This window comes from Pelmatolapia mariae, linkage group LG16_19 (assembly GCF_036321145.2).
Source record: "Pelmatolapia mariae isolate MD_Pm_ZW linkage group LG16_19, Pm_UMD_F_2, whole genome shotgun sequence".
Lineage (NCBI taxonomy): Eukaryota > Metazoa > Chordata > Actinopteri > Cichliformes > Cichlidae > Pelmatolapia > Pelmatolapia mariae.
In genome coordinates this window covers 37,143,002-37,166,180 of record NC_086241.1, presented here as the reverse complement: position 1 = coordinate 37,166,180, position 23,179 = coordinate 37,143,002, and the positions used below count along the sequence as shown (strand labels likewise).

Sequence of the window (23,179 nt, the reverse complement as noted above, 5' to 3'; positions counted from 1 at the left end):
CCCTCGAACAAATGGCCATAATTTCTTAACCGTAGGGGCTGGAACGCTCATTCTGACACCGTTTTGTTCAGAAGAGATGGGGGAATCTGCAGGTCTTCATAATTCAGAGATAAGATATAAATTATTGAAGATATATGACTTGTAATACACTGTAACTGAGTAGAGGCAAAGCAAAACTGCCTTGACTTGCCCTCAAACAACGTTTTGTAACTCTAAATCTATATGGACCATCAAAATCATTCTTTCACCGTAAGAAACAGCAGGCTTTGGTGAACAGTCATGGGAATTTTCAGTTCTCTGTTGAAATCCATCAAAAAGATATGACGAGAGAAAAAAGTGCCTCATTTCCAGAGCTTGAAATCTGAAGGAATCTGAGCGAGGGACAAATTTCCTATCTTCAAACAAGTGTAATTCATGGCCAAATAGGTGAGGAACAAATTCTTGAATTGTGAGCATCAGGGATGTCTGAAGATATATTGGCACAAGCGTCATGTCTCAACTTTATTTTGTTAAGGAGATATGACGATTTGAAAATGCCTGTCATTAGAGAAATCCAGCGCTGATTTTGAACAAACTCTGCATTGACTTTCTATGGAGAGTTTTAAGACTTTGTGTTGCTCTGAGGAGATTTGCAAAACCTCTTTAAATCCCACAACAATGATAGGGACATTTTCTGAAAGCCAGCAAAAATACCTACATTTTGATGTATAATTTGTGGGGGTTGAGTGGAAATTGAGCGAGTAGCAAGAAGTTGTTCAGACATGAAGAGAAAATTCAGAAAGGACAAGTGCACACTCTGACTTAATTGCATAGCAACCATAACAACGCATGTATTTTCTGAAAAATCACAATTTTGCAACTGAAAACTTAAAGAGGTATAAGATTAAAACGGTAGAAGATCTGAAAAAGCTGAATCATACAGGAATAGCCCAATAATCTGAGAACATTTTAAAGTTTGAATGGAGTTTCTGGGTGAAAGTATGAGGAAGTAGTTACGTTTCAAAAACAAGCGAGTTTTAGCAGAATTTCAGAAGATTTCCATTCATTTCAATGGGACAAAAAAAAGGAAAAAAGTGTAATATTTTAAAAAGTATAATAGTAATAAACACCAAAAGTCATAGCAACCATTAGCAGAAAGAGCAGAACAGTTTAGAGTTTGAACTGAGAAAATCGGCTGAAAACTGAGGAAGTAGTTAAACGGCAAAAAACGTACGGAAGCAACTTGAAGAATAACTAGAAAATTTGCATTTCCGGCGAAAATGCTGTGTGGATGCCGTAACGCTGAAGCTGTCTGCTGAAAAGCTGAAAAAGCTGAAAAGTTGCAAAAAGTTGTATGGTGGTGAAAAAAAAAAAATTTCACCCTGAGTAGGATTTGAACCTGGCCCTGCCAGACTCAGAGCAGCTACTCATCTCACTGACCCAAAATCATTCTCACAAAGAAGAGGTGGACAGCCTGACAATTCTGCTGAAATGAGCAGAAGCTGCTGAGAATTGTGCTGATAAGAGGTGAAAAGGCTGAAAATTGTGCAGAAAAGAGGTGAATCAGCAGAATTTCTGCAGAAAAGAGGCAAAGAAGCAGAAAGTTGCGCTAAAAAGAGGTGAATCAGCAGAGTTTCTGCTGAAAAGAGTTTTTTTTTCTGAAAACAGCCAAAAAACCTGGAATTTGTGCTGAAAAGGGGTGAAAAAAATGAAAATTTTGCTAAAAAGTGGTGAGGAAGCTAAAGTATACCAAATCAAAGTATTTGTGCCAAAACATAATATTTCTGCCATATTGTGGTATTTGTGCAACAAAAGTTACTACATTACAACATGAATACGGATTAAAGATGAAAGAAACTGGCAACAAATTCCTCCACTACAAACCAGTCTGATACCACTGTGCAGTGTTCACGTTTACTAAGGCACTACCCAAAAGGCGCCACAAGAGGGCACTCCAACACAAGAGATGACCTATGTACACTGATGCACTTAGTAACAGTCAGCCTCCTACTTTGCCACTACGTAATACAGCGGAAATACAGTAGCAGAAATACAATGTTTTTGCAGAAACACTGTAATTTCACTCAAATACTATGAAATAGCAGTAATACTATGATTTGGCAGAAATACTATGTTTCAGTACAAATACTATGATTTGGCAGAAATACTATGACTTAGAAGTAATACTATAACAAAAGGGATTCCTCAAAATACTATGAAATTGCAGTAATTCTATGATTTGGCAGAAATACTGTACTCCGTACAAATACAATGCTTTGGTAAAAATACTATATTTTGATTTTAACTCTATGATTTGAAAAAGATGAAAGCATTGAAAAAGGTGAAAAGGCTGAAATGAGCAGAAAAGAGATGAATCAGCAGAATTTCTGCAGAAAAGAGGCAAAGAAGCAGAACGTTGCGCTCAAAAGAGGTGAATGAGCAGAATTTCTGCTGAAAAGAGGCAAAGAAGCAGAACGTTGCGCTGAAAAGAGGTGAATGAGCAGAATTTCTGCTGAAAAGAGGCAGAATTTCTGCTGAAAAGAGGCAGAAGGTTCTGTATGTAGAAAAAGAAACACGATGAACCATGTGTGAAATAAATAAAGAAATGAAATGAAAGAACAACCTGATTCTGCTCAAATTCACCAATCAGAGCTACTGCCTCTGTCTGCTTCATTAGGCTGGGTACTTGTATGTATTTCGGTCTATATTAGAAAAGCTGCTAAAATGATAAAACTTTGCAGAATTGTAATAAATGATCAATATAAATGACAGGTCTGTGATAGTGTTTAAATTTGTAATGAAAAAAAAATGTTGAAGCAAGGTGGGATTGAACCCACGACCTTTGAGCTGCAGAGCCGTGTCATTACTGATTGCGCCACCTGGAAAGGGAACGAGGGGCTGAAAAACAAATAGATCAGCAATCAGAAATAGATCGCGGCGAGAGGCGAAAAGCGCCGTTTTTTGGAGTTACAAAACGTCGTGTAACTGAAAAACTAGGAGGGCTAGCAGCATAATTCTTGTACTGGGTGAATCAGCGGACTTTGGTGTATACATCTGTTAAAGAGATGTGACGATTTGAAAATCCCTCTCATTAGAGAATTTCAGCTCTGAATTTCAAAACCTCCACATAGACTTTGAATGGGGATTTGTCACACCTTGTGTCACTTCGAGGCAAATTGCGAAAAAACGGTAAATTTCACAATAAAGATAGTAACATTGTCTGAAAGCCAGCAAGAATACCTACGTTTTGATGTATAATTTGTGGAGGTTGAGTGAAAATTGAGCGAGTAGGAAGAAGTTGTTCAGACATGAAGAGAAAATTCAGAACAGACCAGCACTCACTCTGAGTTAATTGCATAGCAACCATAGCAACGCATGTATTTTCTGAAAAATCACAATTTTGCAACTGAAAACTTAAAGAGGTATAAAATGAAAACCGTAGAAGATCTGAAAAAGCTGAATCACACAGGAATAGCCCAATAATCTGAGAACATTTTAAAATTTGAATGGAGTTTCTAGGTGAAAGTATGAGGAAGCAGTTAAGTTTCAAAACCAAGCAAGTTTTAGCAGAATTGTGGAGGTTTTCCATTCATTTCAATGGGACAAATTAAAGGAAAAAAGTGTAATATTTTAAAAAGTATAATAGTAATAAACACCAAAAGTCATAGCAGTCGTTAGCAGAAAGAGCAGAACAGTTTAGAGTTTGAACGGAGAAAATCGGCTGAAAACTGAGGGAGTAGTTAAGTGCCGAAAAACGTACGGAAGCAACTTTAAGAATATTAAAGAATAAAGAGAAACAGGAACTCAATAGTGTGGATGCCTTTGAAGGCATCCACACAATAATAAAGAAGAAAGAGAAACAGGATCTCAATAGTGTGGAAGCCCTTTTAGGGCATCCACACAACTAGAAAAAATTTGCATTTCCTGCGAAAATGCTGTGTGGATGCCGGAACGCTGAAGCTGTCGTCTGAAAATGACTGAAGAAGTTGAAAAGCTGCAAAGATTGTATGGCAATAAAGAAACTGAAAAATTATGCTGAAAACAAGTGAAGAAGCAGAAACTTTTGCTGAAAAGAGGTGAAAAGGCCAAATTCTGCTTTAAAGGGGTACAGAAGTTCAAATTTGTACTGAAAAGAGGTGAAAAGGTTCCTTCTGAAATGAGTACAAGATACTGAGATTTGTATTGATAAGAGGTGAAAGGCTGAAAATTCTGCTTAAAATAGGTGAATCAGCAGAATTTCTACTGAAAAGAGGTAAAGAAGTAGAATGTTGCACTGAAACAGGTGAATCAGCAGAATGTCTGCTAAAAAAGAGATTTCTGTTGGAAACACCTGAAAAAGCTGGGATTTGTGCTGAAAAGGGGTGAAAAAACTCACAATTCTGCTGAAACGGGGTGAAGAAGAGGTGTTGGGCTGTTGAGAAGAGTTAAATAAGTTGAACTGATATGTTTGGGTACAAATACGATGATTTGGCAATAATACTGGATTTTAGCAAAACTACTGTGATTTGGGTGAAATACTATGATTTAGAAGAAATATTATGACTTTGTACAAATACAATGTTTTGGCACAAATACTATGATTCTATGATTTGGTTCGAATGCTATGATTTGAAACAAATACTATGATTCGGCAGAAATACTATTATTTAGTAGAAATACTATGATTTACCAGTAGTACAATGTTTCTGCAAAAATACTATGATTTGGTAGAAATACTATGCCTTAGTAGTAATACTATAACATAGCAGATATAATGTGATTTTGCAGACATGGTATATTTTTGCACGAATACTACGATTTCGCTCCAATACTATGAAATTGCAGTAATACTATGATTTTGAAGGAATACTATGATTTGGTAGAAATACTATGCCTTAGTAATAATACTATAACATAACAGATATACTGTGATTTTGCAGACATGGTATGTTTTAACACACATACTACGATTTCGTTCAAATACTATGAAATTGCAGTAATACTATGTTTTTGAAGGAATACTATGATATGGTAGACATACTATGCCTTAATAGTAATACTATAACATAACGGAAATTTTAATTTGGCACAAATACCATAACTTGGCACAAATACCATGATTTGGCAGAAATACTTTGATTGAGCAGGAGTACTAAGATGTAGTAGAAGTACTTTGATTTAACAGAAATACTATTATGGAGGAGTAATACTTTCTGCAGAAAAGACGGAGAGAAGCAATCACAGTAGCTGCTCATCTCACTGAGCCAAAGCAGTTCTTGTTCCAACAAGAGATATGATGAGAGAAAAAATATGCAGGGGGGCCGAAGAAGCTGAATTGTTGTGAAAAGAGGGGAAGAAGCAGAACTGTATGCTCGAAACAGGTGAAAATGCTGAAATAGTGTTGAAAAGAGGTGGAAAAGCTGAAATTCTTCTGAAAGAGCAGAACAGGCTGAAAATTTTCAGATACTCATTGAGCCAAACTGGAAAAGAGGTGAATCAGCAGAATTTCTGCAGAAAAGAGGCAAAGAAGCAGAAACTTGCGCTGAAAAGAGATGAATCAGCAGAGTTTCTGCTGAAAAGAGTTGTTTTTTTCTGAAAACAGCCAAAAAAGCTGGAATTTGTGCTGAAAAGGGGTGAAAAAAACATGAAAATTTTGCTGAAAAGGGGTGAAGAAGCTAAAGTATACCAAATCAAAGTATTTGTGCCAAAACATAGTGTTTCTGCCATATTGTGGTACTACTACATTACAACATGAATACGGATTAAAGATGAAAGAAACTGGCAACAGATTCCTCCACTACAAAACCAGTCTTATACCACTTCTTTGCAGTGTTCACGTTTACTAAGGCACTACCCAAAAGGCGCCACAAGAGGGCACTCCAACACAACAGATGACCTATGTCCACTGATGCACTTAGTAACAGTCAGCCTCCGTGGATTGGCAGAAATACTGTGATTTAGTAGTAATACTATAACATAACAGATATACTGTGATGTTGCAGACATAGTATGTTTTTGTACTACTCGTTTGTAGTGAAAAAAATTAGCAATATAAATGACAGGTCTGTGATAGTGTATAAATTTGTAGTGAAAAAAAAATGTTGACCAAGGTGGGATTGAACCCACGACCTTTATGCTGCAGAGCCGTGTCATTACTGATTGTGCCACCTGGGAAGAGTATGGGCGGCTGAAAAACAAAGACATCAGCAATCAGAAATAAAAGAGGTTTCTGTTGAAAACACCTGAAAAAGCTGGGATTTGTGCTGAAAAGGGGTGAAAAAACTCAATTCTGCTGAAACGGGGTGAAGAAGAGGTGTTGGACTGTTGAGAAGAGTTAAATAAGTTGAACAGATATGTTTGGGTACAAATACTATGATTTGGTAATAATACTGTTTGGTAATAATAATTTTGGTAATAATTTTCAGCCTTTTGAAAAGGCTGAAAATTTTGCAGAAAAAGAGGTGAATCAGCAGAATTTCTGCAGAAAAGAGGCAAAGAAGCAGAAACTTGCGCTAAAAAGAGATGAATCAGCAGAGTTTCTGCTGAAAAGAGTTTTTTTTTTTCTGAAAACAGCCAAAAAAGCTGGAATTTGTGCTGAAAAGGGGTGAAAAAAATGAAAATTTTGCTGAAAAGGGGTGAAGAAGCTAAAGTATACCAAAGCAAAGTATTTGTGCCAAAACATAGTGTTTCTGCCATATTGTGGTACTACTACATTACAACATGAATACGGATTAAAGATGAAAGAAACTGGCAACAAATTCCTCCACTACAAACCAGTCTGATACAACTTTGCAGTGTTCACGTTTACTAAGGCACTACCCAAAAGGCGCCACAAGAGGGCACTCCAACACAACAGATGACCTATGTACACTGATGCACTTAGTAACAGTCAGCCTCCTTGAATTGGCAGAAATAATGTGATTTAGTAGTAATACTATAACATAACAGATATACTGTGATGTTGCAGACATAGTATGTTTTTGCACTACTCATTTGTAGTGAAAAAAATTAGCAATATAAATGACAGGTCTGTGATAGTGTATAAATTTGTAGTGAAAAAGAAATGTCGACCAAGGTGGGATTGAAGCCACGACCTTTATGCTGCAGAGCCGTGTCATTACTGATTGCGCCACCTGGAAAGGGGGCGGACGGCTGAAAAACAAAGACATCAGCAATCAGAAATAAAAGAGATTTCTGTTGAAAATACCTGAAAAAGCTGGGATTTGTGCTGAAAAGGGTTGAAAAAACTCAATTCTGCTGAAACGGGGTGAAGAAGAGGTGTTGGACTGTTGAGAAGAGTTAAATAAGTTGAACAGATATGTTTGGGTACAAATACTATGATTTGGTAATAATACTGTGTTTTAGCACAACTCCTGAGATTTGATTGAAATAATATGATTTAGAAGAAATATTATGACTTTGTACAAATACAATGTTTTGGCACAAATACCATGATATGGCAAAAATACTATGATTTAGCAGAAATACTATGATTGAGCAGAAGTACTAAGATGTAGTAAAAGTACTTTGATTTAACAGAAATGCAATTATGGAGGAGTAATACTTTAAAATGGGAAAAATATTGATACACACAGAGATACACAGAGCCTAAAGGGAAGAGTATTTGTGCCATGGAGTGTTAAGAAGAATCTGAGGTCCATATTAGAAAAGCTGCTAAAATCATAAAACTTTGCAGAATTGTAATAAATGATGAATATGAATTACTTGTCTGTGATAGTGTATTAATTTCTAGGGAAAAAAAAAAAATGTTGACAAAGGTGGAATTGAACCCGTGATCTTTGGATTGCCGACCGGCGTCATTACCAACTGCGCCACTGGGAAACAGAGCAGCAGCTTGGAAAACGGTGAGATGAACTGTCAGATTTAGATCGCGGTGAGAGGCGTAAAACGCCGATTTTTGGAGTTACAAAACGTCGTGTAACTCCAAAACTAGGTGGGATAGAAGCACGATTCTTCTACTGGGTGAATGAGCAGACTTTGCTGAACTTTGACTGCGATTTTCATAGCTCTTTGTACCTCCGTCGCGGAGATATGATGAGAGAAGAAACGGCTTCATTTTCAGAGTTTGAAAAGTGAGAGGAGGACAGATTTCCACCCTTAAACAAACGTAATTTATGGCTTAACAGTAAGATGACTGTAAAAACCGCTCTATGATTTACATGAAATACTTTGATTTAGAAGAAATTCTATAATCTAGCAAAAAGCACTACAGCATAGCAGAAATTATATCACTGAGCAGAATTACTAGGATTTAGCACAAACACTATGATTTGGCTCAAAAATCTTTATTTTGCAGTTATATTATGATTTGGCAGAAATACTATAAGCAGTAATAATATAACAGTACATAATACTGTTATTTTGTGGAAATACAATGCTTTATCACAAATACCATGATATGGCAAAAATACTATGATTCAGCAGAAATACTATGATTGAGCAGAAGTACTAAGATATAGTAAAAGTACTTTGATTTAGCACAAATACTATTATGGAGGAGTAATACTTTAACATGGGAGAAATATTGATACACACACACATACACAGAGAGCAAAGTGTACAGGGGCTGTTGAGAGTCTGGGCTTGGCATATCTAGGTCAGCTAAATTGGCTGCACCTGCTGTAATCAGCACTTACACACACAGACACAGAGAGAGCTATGGGTTTTCTTCAGTGTATTTCTCACATTCAGGATTCCCCTCGAACAAATGGCCATAATTTCTTAACCGTAGGGGTTGGAACGCTCATTCTGACACCGTTTCGTTCAGAAGAGATGGGGGAATCTGCAGGTCTTCATAATTCAGAGATAAGATATAAATTATTGAAGATATATGACTTGTAATACACTGTAACTGAGTAGAGGCAAAGCAAAACTGCCTTGACTTGCCCTCAAACAACGTTTTGTAACTCTAAATCTATATGGACCATCAAAATCATTCTTTCACCGTAAGAAACAGCAGGCTTTGGTGAACAGTCATGGGAATTTTCAGGTCTCTGTTGAAATCCATCAAAAAGATATGACGAGAGAAAAAAGTGCCTCATTTCCAGAGTTTGAAATCTGAAGAAATCTGAGCGAGGGACAAATTTCCTATCCTCAAACAAGTGTAATTCATGGCCAAACGGTAATAGGTGAGGAACAAATTCTTGAATTGTGAGCATCAGGGATGTCTGAAGATATATTGGCACAAGCGTCATGTCTCAACTTTATTTTGTTAAGGAGATATGACGATTTGAAAATGCCTGTCATTAGAGAAATCCAGCGCTGATTTTGAACAAACTCTGCATTGACTTTCTATGGAGAGTTTTAAGACTTTGTGTTGCTCTGAGGAGATTTGCAAAACCTCTTTAAATCCCACAACAATGATAGGGACATTTTCTGAAAGCCAGCAAAAATACCTACATTTTGATGTATAATTTGTGGGGGTTGAGTGGAAATTGAGCGAGTAGCAAGAAGTTGTTCAGACATGAAGAGAAAATTCAGAAAGGACAAGTGCACACTCTGAGTTAATTGCATAGCAACCATAACAACGCATGTATTTTCTGAAAAATCACAATTTTGCAACTGAAAACTTAAAGAGGTATAAGATTAAAACGGTAGAAGATCTGAAAAAGCTGAATCATACAGGAATAGCCCAATAATCTGAGAACATTTTAAAGTTTGAATGGAGTTTCTGGGTGAAAGTATGAGGAAGTAGTTACGTTTCAAAAACAAGCGAGTTTTAGCAGAATTTCAGAAGATTTCCATTCATTTCAATGGGACAAAAAAAAGGAAAAAAGTGTAATATTTTAAAAAGTATAATAGTAATAAACACCAAAAGTCATAGCAACCATTAGCAGAAAGAGCAGAACAGTTTAGAGTTTGAACTGAGAAAATCGGCTGAAAACTGAGGAAGTAGTTAAACGGCAAAAAACGTACGGAAGCAACTTGAAGAATAACTAGAAAATTTGCATTTCCTGCGAAAATGCTGTGTGGATGCCTTAACGCTGAAGCTGTCTGCTGAAAAGCTGAAAAGTTCCAAAAAGTTGCATGGTGGTGGAAAAAAAAAAGTCACCCTCAGCAGGATTTGAACCTGGCCCTCCTAGTCCAAAGGCAGCTACTCATCTCACTGAGCCAAACACATTCACACAAAGAAGAGGTGCTGAAATTAGCAGTAACTGCTGAGAATTGTGCTGATGAAAGGTGAAAAGGCTGAAAATTTTGCAGAAAAGAGGTGAATTAGCAGAGTTTCTGCTGAAAAGAGTTTTTTTTTCTGAAAACAGCCAAAAAACCTGGAATTTGTGCTGAAAAGGGGTGAAAAAAATGAAAATTTTGCTAAAAAGTGGTGAGGAAGCTAAAGTATACCAAATCAAAGTATTTGTGCCAAAACATAGTATTTCTGCCATATTGTGGTAATTGTACCACAAAAGTTATTACATTAAAACATGAATACGGATTATAGATGAAAGAAACTGGCAACAAATTCCTCCACTACAAACCAGTCTGATACCACTACTTTGCAGTGTTCATGTTTACTAAGGCACTACCCAAAAGGCGCCACAAGAGGGCACTCCAACACAAGAGATGACTTATGTACACTGATGCACTTAGTAACAGTCAGCCTCCTACTTTGCCACTACGTAATACAGCGGAAATACAGTAGCAGAAATACAATGTTTTTGCAGAAACACTGTAATTTCACTCAAATACTATGAAATAGCAGTAATACTATGATTTGGCAGAAATACTATGTTTCAGTACAAATACTATGACAAAGCAGAAATACTATGACTTAGAAGTAATACTATAACAAAAGGCATTCCTCAAAATACTATGAAATTGCAGTAATTCTATGATTTGGCAGAAATACTGTACTCCGTACAAATACAATGCTTTGGTGAAAATACTATATTTTGACTTGAACTCTATGATTTGAAAAAGATGAAAGCATTGAAAAAGGTGAAAAGGCTGAAATGAGCAGAAAAGAGATGAATCAGCAGAATTTCTGCAGAAAAGAGGCAAAGAAGCAGAACGTTGCGCTGAAAAGAGGTGAATGAGCAGAATTTCTGCTGAAAAGAGGCAGAATTTCTGCTGAAAAGAGGCAGAAGGTTCTGTATGTAGAAAAAGAAACACGATGAACCATGTGTGAAATAAATAAAGAAATGAAATGAATGAACAACCTGATTCTGCTCAAATTCACCAATCAGAGCTACTGCCTCTGTCTGCTTCATTAGGCTGGGTACTTGTATGTATTTCGGTCTATATTAGAAAAGCTGCTAAAATGATAAAACTTTGCAGAATTGTAATAAATGATCAATATAAATGACAGGTCTGTGATAGTGTTTAAATTTGTAATGAAAAAAAAATGTTGAAGCAAGGTGGGATTGAACCCACGACCTTTGAGCTGCAGAGCCGTGTCATTACTGATTGCGCCACCTGGCAAGGGGGCGGGCGGCTGAAAGACAGACATTTGGGCAGTCAGAAAATAGATCGCGGTGAGCGGCAAAAAGCGCCGTTTTTTGGAGTTACAAAACGTCGTGTAACTCAAAAACTAGGAGGGCTAGCAGAATAATTCTTGTACTGGGTGAATCAGCGGACTTTGGTGTATTTTGACTGCGATTTTCATAGCTCTTTGTATCTCTGTCGTGGAGATATGACGAGAGAAGAAACGGCTTCATTTTCAGAGTGTGAGAACTGAGAGGAGGACAGATTTCCACCCCTCAAACAAACGTAATTTATGGCTCAACGGTAAGATGAATGTAAAAACTGCTTCCACTGTGAGTGTCAGCAGTGTCTGAAGATATATTGGCACAAGCCTCATGTCCTAACTTTGCTTTGTTAAGGAGATATGGCGATTTCAAAATGCCTCCTGTTACAGAATTTCAGCTCTGAATTTCAAAACCTCCCCATAGACTTTGAATGGGAAGTAACCAGACTATGTGTCACTTCGAGGCAAATTGCGAAAAAACGGTAAATCTCACAATAAAGATAGTAACATTGTCTGAAAGCCAGCAAAAATACCTACGTTTTGATGTATAATTTGTGGGGGTTGAGTGGAAATTGAGCGAGTAGCAAGAAGTTGTTCAGACATGAAGAGAAAATTCAGAACAGACCAGCACACACTCTGGGTTAATTGCATAGCAACCATAGCAACGCATGTATTTTCTGAAAAATCACAATTTTGCAACTGAAAACTTAAAGAGGTATAAAATGAAAACCGTAGAAGATCTGAAAAAGCTGAATCACACAGGAATAGCCCAATAATCTGAGAACATTTTAAAATTTGAATGGAGTTTCTAGGTGAAAGTATGAGGAAGCAGTTAAGTTTCAAAACCAAGCAAGTTTTAGCAGAATTGTGGAGGTTTTCCATTCATTTCAATGGGACAAATTAAAGGAAAAAAGTGTAATATTTTAAAAAGTATAATAGTAATAAACACCAAAAGTCATAGCAGTCGTTAGCAGAAAGAGCAGAACAGTTTAGAGTTTGAACGGAGAAAATCGGCTGAAAACTGAGGGAGTAGTTAAGTGCCGAAAAACGTACGGAAGCAACTTTAAGAATATTAAAGAATAAAGAGAAACAGGAACTCAATAGTGTGGATGCCTTTGAAGGCATCCACACAACTAGAAAAAATTGCATTTCCTGCGAAAATGCTGTGTGGATGCCTTAACGCTGAAGCTGTCTGCTGAAAAGCTGAAAAAGATGAAAAGTTGCAAAAAGTTGTATGGTGGTGGAAAAAAATGTCCCCCTGAGCAGGATTCGAACCTGGCCCTCCTGGGCTCAAGGCAGAGACTCATCACACTGTGCCAAACTCACTCTCACAAGGAAAGAGATGGAGAGACTGACAATTATGGTGGAATGAGCAGAAGCGGCTGAGAATTGTGCTGATAAGAGGTGAAAAGGCTGAAAATTTTGCAGAAAAGAGGTGAATCAGCAGAATTTCTGCAGAAAAGAGGCAAAGAAGCATAAACTTGCACTGAAAAGAGATGAATGAGCAGAGTTTCTGCTGAAAAGATTTTTTTTTCTGAAAACAGCCAAAAAAGCTGGAATTTGTGCTGAAAAGGGGTGAAAAAATGAAAATTTTGCTGAAAAGGGGTGAAGAAGCTAAAGTATACCAAATCAAAGTATTTGTGCCAAAACTTCCATATTGTGGTACTACTACATTACAACATGAATACGGATTAAAGATGAAAGAAACTGGCAACAAATTCCTCCGCTACAAACCAGTCTGATACCACTACTTTGCAGTGTTCACGTTTAGTAAGGCACTACCCAAAAGGCGCCACAAGAGGGCACTCCAACACAAGAGATGACCTATGTACACTGATGCACTTAGTAACAGTCAGCCTCCTACTTTGCCACTACGTAAAACAGCGGAAATACAGTAGCAGAAATACAATGTTTTTGCAGAAACACTGTAATTTCACTCAAATACTATGAAATAGCAGTAATACTATGATTTGGCAGAAATACTATGTTTCAGTACAAATACTATGACAAAGCAGAAATACTATGACTTAGAAGTAATACTATTACAAAAGGGATTCCTCAAAATACTATGAAATTGCAGTAATTCTTTGATTTGGCAGAAATACTGTACTCCTTACAAATACAATTCTTTGGTAAAAATACTACATTTGATTTTAACTCTATGATTTGAAAAAGATGAAAGCATTGAAAAAGGTGAAAAGGCTGAAATGAGCAGAAAAGAGATGAATCAGCAGAATTTCTGCTGAAAAGAGGCAAAGAAGCAGAACGTTGCGCTGAAAAGAGGTGAATGAGCAGAATTTCTGCTGAAAAGTGGCAAAGAAGCAGAACGTTGCGCTGAAAAGAGGTGAATGAGCAGAATTTCTGCTGAAAAGAGGCAGAATTTCTGCTGAAAGGAGGCAGAAGGTTCTGTATGTAGAAAAAGAAACACGATGAACCATGTGTGAAATAAATAAAGAAATGAAATGAAAGAACAACCTGATTCTGCTCAAATTCACCAATCAGAGCTATTGCCTCTGTGTGCTTGATTAGGCTGGGTACTTGTATGTATTTCGGTCTATATTAGAAAAGCTGCTAAAATGATAAAACTTTGCAGAATTGTAATAAATGATCAATATAAATGACAGGTCTGTGATAGTGTTTAAATTTGTAATGAAAATAAATGTTGAAGCAAGGTGGGATTGAACCCACGACCTATGAGGTGCAGAGTCGTGTCATTACTGATTGCGCCACCTGGCAAGGGGGCGGGCGGCTGAAAGACAGACATTTGGGCAGTCAGAAAATAGATCGCGGTGAGCGGCGAAAAGCGCCGTTTTTTGGAGTTACAAAACGTCGTGTAACTCAAAAACTAGGAGGGCTAGCAGCATAATTCTTGTACTGGGTGAATCAGCGGACTTTGGTGTATTTTGACTGCGATTTTCATAGCTCTTTGTACCTCTGTCGCGGAGATATGACGAGAGAAGAAACGGCTTCATTTCCACAGTTTGAAGACTGAGAGAAGGACAGATTTCCACCCCTCAAACAAACGTAATTCATTGCTCAACGGTAAGATAATTGTAAAAACTGATTCCACTGTGAGTGTCAGCAGTGTCTGAAGATATATTGGCACAAGCCTCATGTCCTAACTTTGCTTTGTTCAAGAGATATTGCGATTTGAAAATGCCTCCTGTTACAGAATTTCAGCTCTGAATTTCAAAACCTCCCTATTGACTTTGAATGGGGAGTAACCAGACAATGTGTCACTTCGAGGCATATTGCGAAAAAACGGTAAATCTCACAATAAAGACAGTAACATTGTCTGAAAGCCAGCAAAAATACCTACGTTTTGATGTATAATTTGTGGGGGTTGAGTGTAAATTGAGCGAGTAGCAAGAAGTTGTTCAGACATGAAGAAAAAATTCAGAACAGACCAGGACCCACTCTGAGTTAATTGCATAGCAACCATAGCAACGCATGTATTTTCTGAAAAATCACAGTTTTGGAACTGAAAACTTAAAGAGGTATAAAATTAAAACGGTAGAAGATCTGGAAAAGCTGAATCACACAGGAATAGCCCAATAATCTGAGAACATTTTAAAGTTTGAATGGAGTTTCTAGGTGAAAGTATGAGGAAGCAGTTAAGTTTCAAAAACAAGCAAGTTTTAGCAGAATTGTGGAAGTTTTCCATTCATTTCAATGGGACAAATTAAAGGAAAAAAGTGTAATATTTTAAAAAGTATAATAGTAATAAACACCAAAAGTCATAGCTGGCATTAGCAGAAAGAGCAGAACAGTTTAGAGTTTGAACTGAGAAAATCGGCTGAAAACTGAGGGAGTAGTTAATCGGCAAAAAACGTACGGAAGCAACTAGAGGAATAATAAAGAACTAGAAAAATTTGCATTTCCTGCGAAAATGCTGTGTGGATGCCTTAACGCTGAAGCTGTCTGCTGAAAAGCTGAAAAAGATGAAAAGTTGCATAAAGTTGTATGGTGGTGAAAAAAAAAATGTCACCCTGAGAAGGATCCGAACCGGCGCCTCCAGAGGTCAAGGTAGCTACTCATCTCACGGACCCAAACTCATTCTCACAAAGAAGAGGTGGAGAGACGGACAATTCTGCTGAAATGAGCAGAAGCTGCTGAGAATTGTGCTGGTAAAAGATGAAAAGGCTGAAAATTTTGCAGAAAAGAGGTGAATCAGCAGAATTTCTGCTGAAAAGAGGTAAAGAAGCAGAAAGTTGCACTGAAAAGAGAAGAATCAGCAGAATTTCTGCTCAAAAGAGTTTTTTCTGAAAACAGCTGAGATTTGCGCTAATAAGAGGTGAAAAGGCTGAACATTTTGCAGAATTTGGGCTGAAAAGAAGTGAAAATTCTGAAAATTCTGCTGAAAAGAGTTCAATCAGCAGAACTTCTGCTGAAAAGAGGTGAATGAGCAGAATTCTGCTGAAAAGAGTTCAATCAGCAGAACTTCTGAAAAGGGGTGAAGAAGCTAAAGTATACCAAATCAAAGTATTTGTGCCAAAACATAGTGTTTCTGCCATATTGTGGTACTACTACATTACAACATGAATACGGATTAAAGATGAAAGAAACTGGCAACAAATTCCTCCACTACAAACCAGGCTGATACCAGTTCTTTGCAGTGTTCATGTTTAAGGCACTACCCAAAAGGCGCCACAAGAGGGCACTCCAACACAAGAGATGACCTATGTACACTGATGCACTTAGTAACAGTCAGCCTCCTTGAATTGGCAGAAATACTGTGATTTAGTAGAAATACTATAACATAACAGATATACTGTGATGTTGCAGACATAGTATGTTTTTGTACTACTCGTTTGTAGTGAAAAAAATTAGCAATATAAATTACAGGTCTGTGATAGTGTATAAATTTGTAGTGAAAAAAAAATGTTGAAGCAAGGTGGGATTGAACCCACGACCTTTGAGCTGCAGAGCCGTGTCATTACTGATTGCGCCACCTGGCAAGGGGGCGGGCGGCTGAATAACAAAGACATCAGCAATCAGAAATAGATCGCGGTGAGAGGCGAAAAGCGCCGTTTTTTGGAGTTACAAAACGTCGTGTAACTCAAAAACTAGGAGGGCTAGCAGCATAATTCTTGTACTGGGTGAATCAGCGGACTTTGGTGTACTTTGACTGTGATTTTCATTGCTCTTTGTACCTCCGTCGCGGAGATATGACGAGAGAAGAAACGGCTTCATTTCCAGAGTTTGAAGAATGAGAGAAGGACAGATTTCCACCCCTTAAACAAACGTAATTCATTGCTCAACGGTAAGATAATTGTAAAAACTGCTTCCACTGTGAGTGTCAGCAGTGTCTGAAGATATATTGGCACAAGCCTCATGTCCTAACTTTGCTTTGTTAAAGAGATATGGTGATTTGAAAATGCCTCCTGTTACAGAATTTCAGCTCTGAATTTCAAAACCTCCACATAGACTTTGAATGGGGAGTTGTCAGACCTTGTGTCACTTCGAGGCAAATTGCGAAAAAATGGTAAATCTCACAATAAAGATAGTAACATTGTCTGAAAGCCAGCAAAAATACCTACGTTTTGATGTATAATTTGTGGGGGTTGAGTGGAAATTGAGCGAGTAGCAAGAAGTTGTTCGGACATGAAGAGAAAATTCAGAACAGACCAGCACACACTCTGAGTTAATTGCATAGCAACCATAGCAACGCATGTATTTTCTGAAAAATCACAATTTTGCAACTGAAAACTTAAAGAGAGATAAGATTAAAACGGTAGAAGATGTGAAAAAGCTGATTCACACAGGAATAGCCAAATAATCTGAGAACATTTTAAAGTTTGAATGGAGTTTCTAGGTGAAAGTATGAGGAAGCAGTTAAGTTTCAAAACCAAGCAAGTTTTAGCAGAATTTCTGAAGATTTCCATTCATTTCAATGGGACAAATTAAAGGAAAAAAGTGTAATATTTTAAAAAGTATAATAGTAATAAACACCAAAAGTCATAGCTGGCATTAGCAGAAAGAAGAGAACAGTACAGAGTTTGAACTGAGAAAATCGGCTGAAAACTGAGGGAGTAGTTAATCGGCAAAAAACGTACGGAAGCAACTAGAGGAATAATAAAGAATAAAGAGAAACAGGAAAACAATAGTGTGGATGCCTTTGAAGGCATCCACACAATAAAGAGAAACAGGAACTCAATAGTGTGGAAGCCCTTTTAGGGCATCCACACAATAAAGTTTAAAGAGAAACAGGAACTCAATAGTGTGGATGCCTTTGAGGGCATCCACACAATAAAGAATAAAGAGAAACAGGAACTCAATAGTGTGGAAGCCCTTTGAGGGCATCCACACAATAATAATAAATCCGAACAATAGTAATATGTGTGCCTCTTGGCATAGGCACACATAATAATAAATCCGACGAATAGTAATAAGTGTGCCTCTTGGCATGGCACACTTAATAATAAATCTGACGAATAACAATAAGTGTGCCTCTTGGCATAGGCACACTTAATAATAAATCTGACGAATAGTAATAAGTGTGCCTTTTGGCATAGGCACACTTAATAAATCCGACGAATAGTAATAACTGTGCCTCTTGGCATAGGCACACTTACTAAATCCGACGAATAGTAATAACTGTGCCTCTTGGCATAGGCACACTTAATAATTGTTACGGCCCTAGCAGGGCCTCCTGAAACTACTCTTGTATGGGTGTGGTGTTCGCTCTCCGTCTCCTCCTGTCTTGCTCTACCCCTCTGTCTCTCTTGCTCTTCTCTCTCCCCAGGACACAGCTGCTGTTCATTGGCCTCATTTACCACCTGGGCCCAGTCAGCAATCACCTCTCTGAGGTCATATAAGCTGGGGATGAACTGGATGAGGGAGGGTGATTTCTCTGGTGTTTCTTTATTGTGTTTTAGGTGTTGAAAGAGGTCCTATTGTGTGATTGTCCTGCCTGTGGTGTGGAGTTGTAGGAGCAGTGGGGAGAGTAGCTGGTTAATGTGAGTAGTGTGGGCTTGTGGGTCTCAACAGCAGCAGCAGTGGGACTTGCTGCTGCTAGTGACAGGGTGGGCTTGTGGGCCCCTGGAAGTGCCTCCTCGTTATGTGGAGTTTTTTGTTAGGTTGTTGTGTCCTTTGTTGTTGCAACCTTTTTCTTTTTCTAGTGTTATTGGTAAAACAGCATTGCCAGCTCTTTATGTTAAGATTATCTATAATAAAAACTATTTGCTAAACACCTGTCTGTTTTCCTTTTATTCTGTTCTGGACCCATTTGTTACTGGTCCCCACACTCACACCCCTAGACCTTCTTCGTGGTGACGTAACAATAATAATACTAATAATAATACATTTTATTTGTAGGCACCTTTAATGCCCTTGAAGTCACCTTACAATAGTACAGAACAGTAGCAACAATACAATATAATAAAACATGGCAAAATACAATTTAAACATAAGGGAAATAAGAAACAAAACAAGCATGAAAGTATAAAAGCTGAGCAAGGTAAAAATGGACTAAGACGGAATCAGGTGTATGCAATTATGAATAGATGTGTTTTGAGACGTGATTTAATATTTAATACTTTAGTATTTCACTATTATTATTGTTGTTATTTTGTTTTCTTAATATACCTGTACGCTTTCTATATGTTCATGTAAAGCTGAGGAACACGAGCCTAAGAAATTCATTACAGGTAAATGTTGCTACACTGTTTATCTGTATATGACAATAAAACTTGAAACCTGAACCAAGGGAAGGTACTTAAGAACCCTGGCAAACAGTGGAAAAAAAGGGATGCTCACCCGGACCATGACACTTCCATACTAAAAGAAATTATTGTCCATTAGCTTTTTCACTTAAAAATATACTGCAAAATCACCAGTGTTAATCTTACACTAGAAAAGTGCCTACTCTTCTGAGTGTTACATTAATACTAAGCAGTGTCAAAAATATTTGGTGACTTTACAAAACAGCTACTGGGTGCTTTTTAAAAACATTTAAACGGTTTACAGCGATTTAAACTTTAACTCCCTACAGGTTTAACATAAAACTAGGTTACTATTAAAAAACACACATCAAAATGATTAATTTAACATTTAAAAGAAGTTTAATTGTATTGAATTGGTTTTCTTGTACTTTATATTATTAACGTCACATTTTGACTTATTCACAGAGGGAAAGAAATATCAGAAAATGACTTACGTCAGAAGGCAAATGTGGGAGGAAGGGTGGTGATACAAAAAAGGGGCTCGGTCACAAAGCTGTTTGTGCTCAAGAGCCACTGCTGTCTTTCTCTAACAATGGAAGAAACTGAACTCTGCTTTCCACAACTATTCAACTCCTCTTGTGTGCGGCAAAAGCATTCACAAATTGAGGCTGTGTTTATTTACACCCCACTGTCTTCCATCTCTGTGCTTACTGCAATTCTGAACCTGCTTGTGATCATCTCCATCGCTCACTTCAAGTACTGACATATTTGAATACTTAACAAGTTATAGAAAAATAACGTTTTTTGTGAATTTAATTAGAAAATGTGTTGCTTTGTTCTATGTGTTACAGTGGAGTTGCAATTGCTACTGTAGAACAACCTATAATACTCCTATTTTAATCCAGGCAGCTGCACACCCCAAACAACCTCCTCCTCCTCTCTCTGGCCATCTCAGATTTCTTCGTGGGCCTCATCATGGCTTGTCAGATTAGCCTCCTAGATGGCTGCTGGTTTCTTGGTGACCACATGTGTGCTCTGTATAGCAGTTTAGATTACATTGCTACTTCTGCTTCAGTAGGAACTATGGTACTCATATCAGCTGACCGCTATGTAGCCATTTGTGACCCTCTGCATTATCCCACCAAAATTACTATAAAAAGAGTCTCAGTCTGTATTTGTACTTGCTGGGCTTGTTCAATTCTGTATAACAGTCTTATCATGAAGGATAATTTCAAGCAGCCAGGGAGGTATAATTCTTGTTCTGGTGATTGTGTAGTTGTCATTGACTACTTTGTGGGAATTGTTGACTTTGTTTTGACCTTTGTCGGCCCTGTGACTGTCATCATAGTTCTGTATCTAAGAGTATTTGTGGTGGCTGTGTCTCAGGCTCGGGCAATGCGCTCTAATATCACTGCTCTCAGACTCCAGGGGTCAGAGACGGTGCATGCTAAGAAATCTGAGCTGAAAGCTGCCAGGACTCTCGGTGTACTTGTTATTGCCTTTCTGATATGTCTTTTCCCATTTTTCTGTTCCTCAATGGTAGGCCAGAATAGTTTCTTTGATATTAGATCTGTACCTTTTGAGCGCTTGCTGTTCTATTTTAACTCTTGTCTGAACCCATTAATCTACACTTTTTGCTACCCCTGGTTTCTGAAATCTATTAAGCTCATTGTGACATTTAAGATATTTAGGCATGGCTCCAGTGAGGCCAATATACTATAGGGAAAAGTGATTTTAGTAATGAGTAAGGCATACAGTCTTTGACACTGAAAAACTGATAAATGGTTATTTATTTCAAGTGTGATGAAACATATATCTGCTAGACGTTGCTTTACATTTAGATTTCCAGGGCTAGTATTCTAATCCTCTGTTACACAATGACAAAATCAGGTGTTCGTTTCTCTAATTTAAATGAATGTGAATCCGTCACAAATTCTGAAAACCATCACTAACTAAACTAAACTAAATGAAGATGTGTAATATGCTAGTTTTACATGGGAGCCTAATTTACATCTACAGCCTACAGCTGTAAAAAAAAAAATGCTTGTCTTAGCAGTGTAATAGATGTGTTAATAAATTAACAACTATTCTTACTGAAACACTGAAATTTACACAGAATAGAATAGAATAAATCTTTATTGTCACTGTTACCAGAACAATGAAATGCAGTTTGGCATTTCTCTGTTAGCAGCATGTAGATTTTTACATTAAAATTCCTTTAGAATAACAAGAAAAAAGAAAAAAAGGGAGACCCATTGATTTAGAGTTAAAGAGGTACCTGCACAGGGAATATGTGTAATAATGTAAGTATCTACATATTTAATTGTTTAAATTTATATCTCCACAACATAAGAACAGAATAAAAACACAAACATTCCCCACCGGTGGACAATGTCACTCCACTCCTTACAGTGTTTGCCACAGAATTAGAGTCTATCTCTTCTAGTTTGTTGTTGAGGAAGTTACCACATCATTGATGATGTTACAGACTGGCCTGAACAGTGATGGCTAGGAATAAGCTCTTTCTTTATTCTAATACACAAAATGATCTGATCACAGTCAGAAAGTGCTTTCTGCAGTGTGCTTTACTGAACCTTTAACTAAAATGAGTCTTAATCTTAATCTTAATATAATATTTGTCATTTTAAATCTTTTTTCAGGCTGACTTAAAACAGGTTTGTGCTTCATATTTAATCTATGTCTAATATTTCATATACAGAAATTTGTTAGTAAACATCCTATATTAAAAATAAATGATTAAATTTTTCTAATGAACAAAGTGAACTGGTTTCAGTCACAAACTGTTTTACTTAGGTGCTTTTCATTTTATTTTTTACATATTGCTTGACATTTGAAAACCCTTATTTCAACTAATTTAAACATTTTCCCTTAATATTTGGTATATTTCCATCATTCCACCATATTTTTTTGATGCTCAGTAATCAAGGTAATTAAACTCCAGAAGGCTGACTCTGTTTATTTTGAAGCAGCAATTTAAGTGGTAGAAAATCTTCATCACTCATTTCAGTGAGGTTTCCACAACCTTAAAAACAGTACAGTTAGACAGATACATACATACAGATTTACTCTTAGTTCACCTCATTGGTTCAGTGATCATTGCTCCCTTTTCAAATAAATGGCATCCTTCATTTCCTGCTTAAACTGGTGTTCCTCTGTGTGCAGGATGTGCACATCCATATCACTGAAAGAGTGCCCACAACTCTGCAGTTTTAAAGAGTTAGTCCTGGTCTGACAAAGTAGCTCTTCTTTGTTGCGTAATTTACTTAGCCAGTGGTTGATTGGTTTGTCCAATGCATAATCCATGGTAGTGTGAATGACTTTTACAGAAACCTTTCACAATGTTATCAGAGTCTGAGCATCTTATTTTCCATGGTGAACATAATGTTTTTGTTCATCAAGCTGTGTGATCAGTGAATTGTGGAATGTCCTGAGATTTGATTTTAACCCAGGTGTCATCCATATACCTGAACCAATGGCTCAGTGCTGTTCATGGATAGGATATCAGAACCCTCCTCTTCCCCACTTCCTCCATGCACAAACTGGCCATGGTTAACAGTTCGGAACTCATGTCACACCCATGTTTCTGTCTATAGTACAGACACTTGTATTGAAAAATGTAGTTCTAAGAGCAGATACACTTGGCCAGTATTAAGGGTGGTTCTGTTGTGAAGAATAGGGTCTCCCTTTAATTTCTTATAAACTGTCTCCACTGCTTCAGTAACTTGAACACACACAAATGAAGAAAGACAACATCATGAAACCCAGCAATTCATCTGCCTCTATGATCTCGAGTTCTCCACAAAAATCAAAGTGCTTTAAATGTGGAGCTGCCTACCAATGGGTTGAGGACTGCAACCAAAAATCTGAAGATGTTATAGTTGATGGAATCAATCATACAGACAATGGGGCTTGAGCTATTCCCTGTTTAGGATTGACCAGACAAGGACGCTTCAACTTGGTATAATGTGTGGTATGAAATCCAATCTATATTGTGATCCTATTAACTGCTTTAGGCAACCTATCCCCTTCTGTAACTATTCAGGAGCTCATA

At 37.4% G+C, this 23,179-nt stretch overlaps 1 protein-coding gene across 1 annotated transcript; it reads left to right on the top strand.

The window, feature by feature from the left end:
* Positions 1 to 19,592: 19,592 nt before the first annotated feature.
* On the top strand, positions 19,593 to 20,829 carry LOC134644567 (trace amine-associated receptor 13c-like). The gene is made up of 3 exons (XM_063497656.1): positions 19,593 to 19,601; positions 19,676 to 19,863; positions 20,013 to 20,829. The coding sequence occupies exons 1-3, from the start codon at positions 19,593 to 19,595 to the stop codon at positions 20,827 to 20,829; spliced, it is 1,014 nt and encodes a 337-aa protein (XP_063353726.1).
* Positions 20,830 to 23,179: the final 2,350 nt, after the last annotated feature.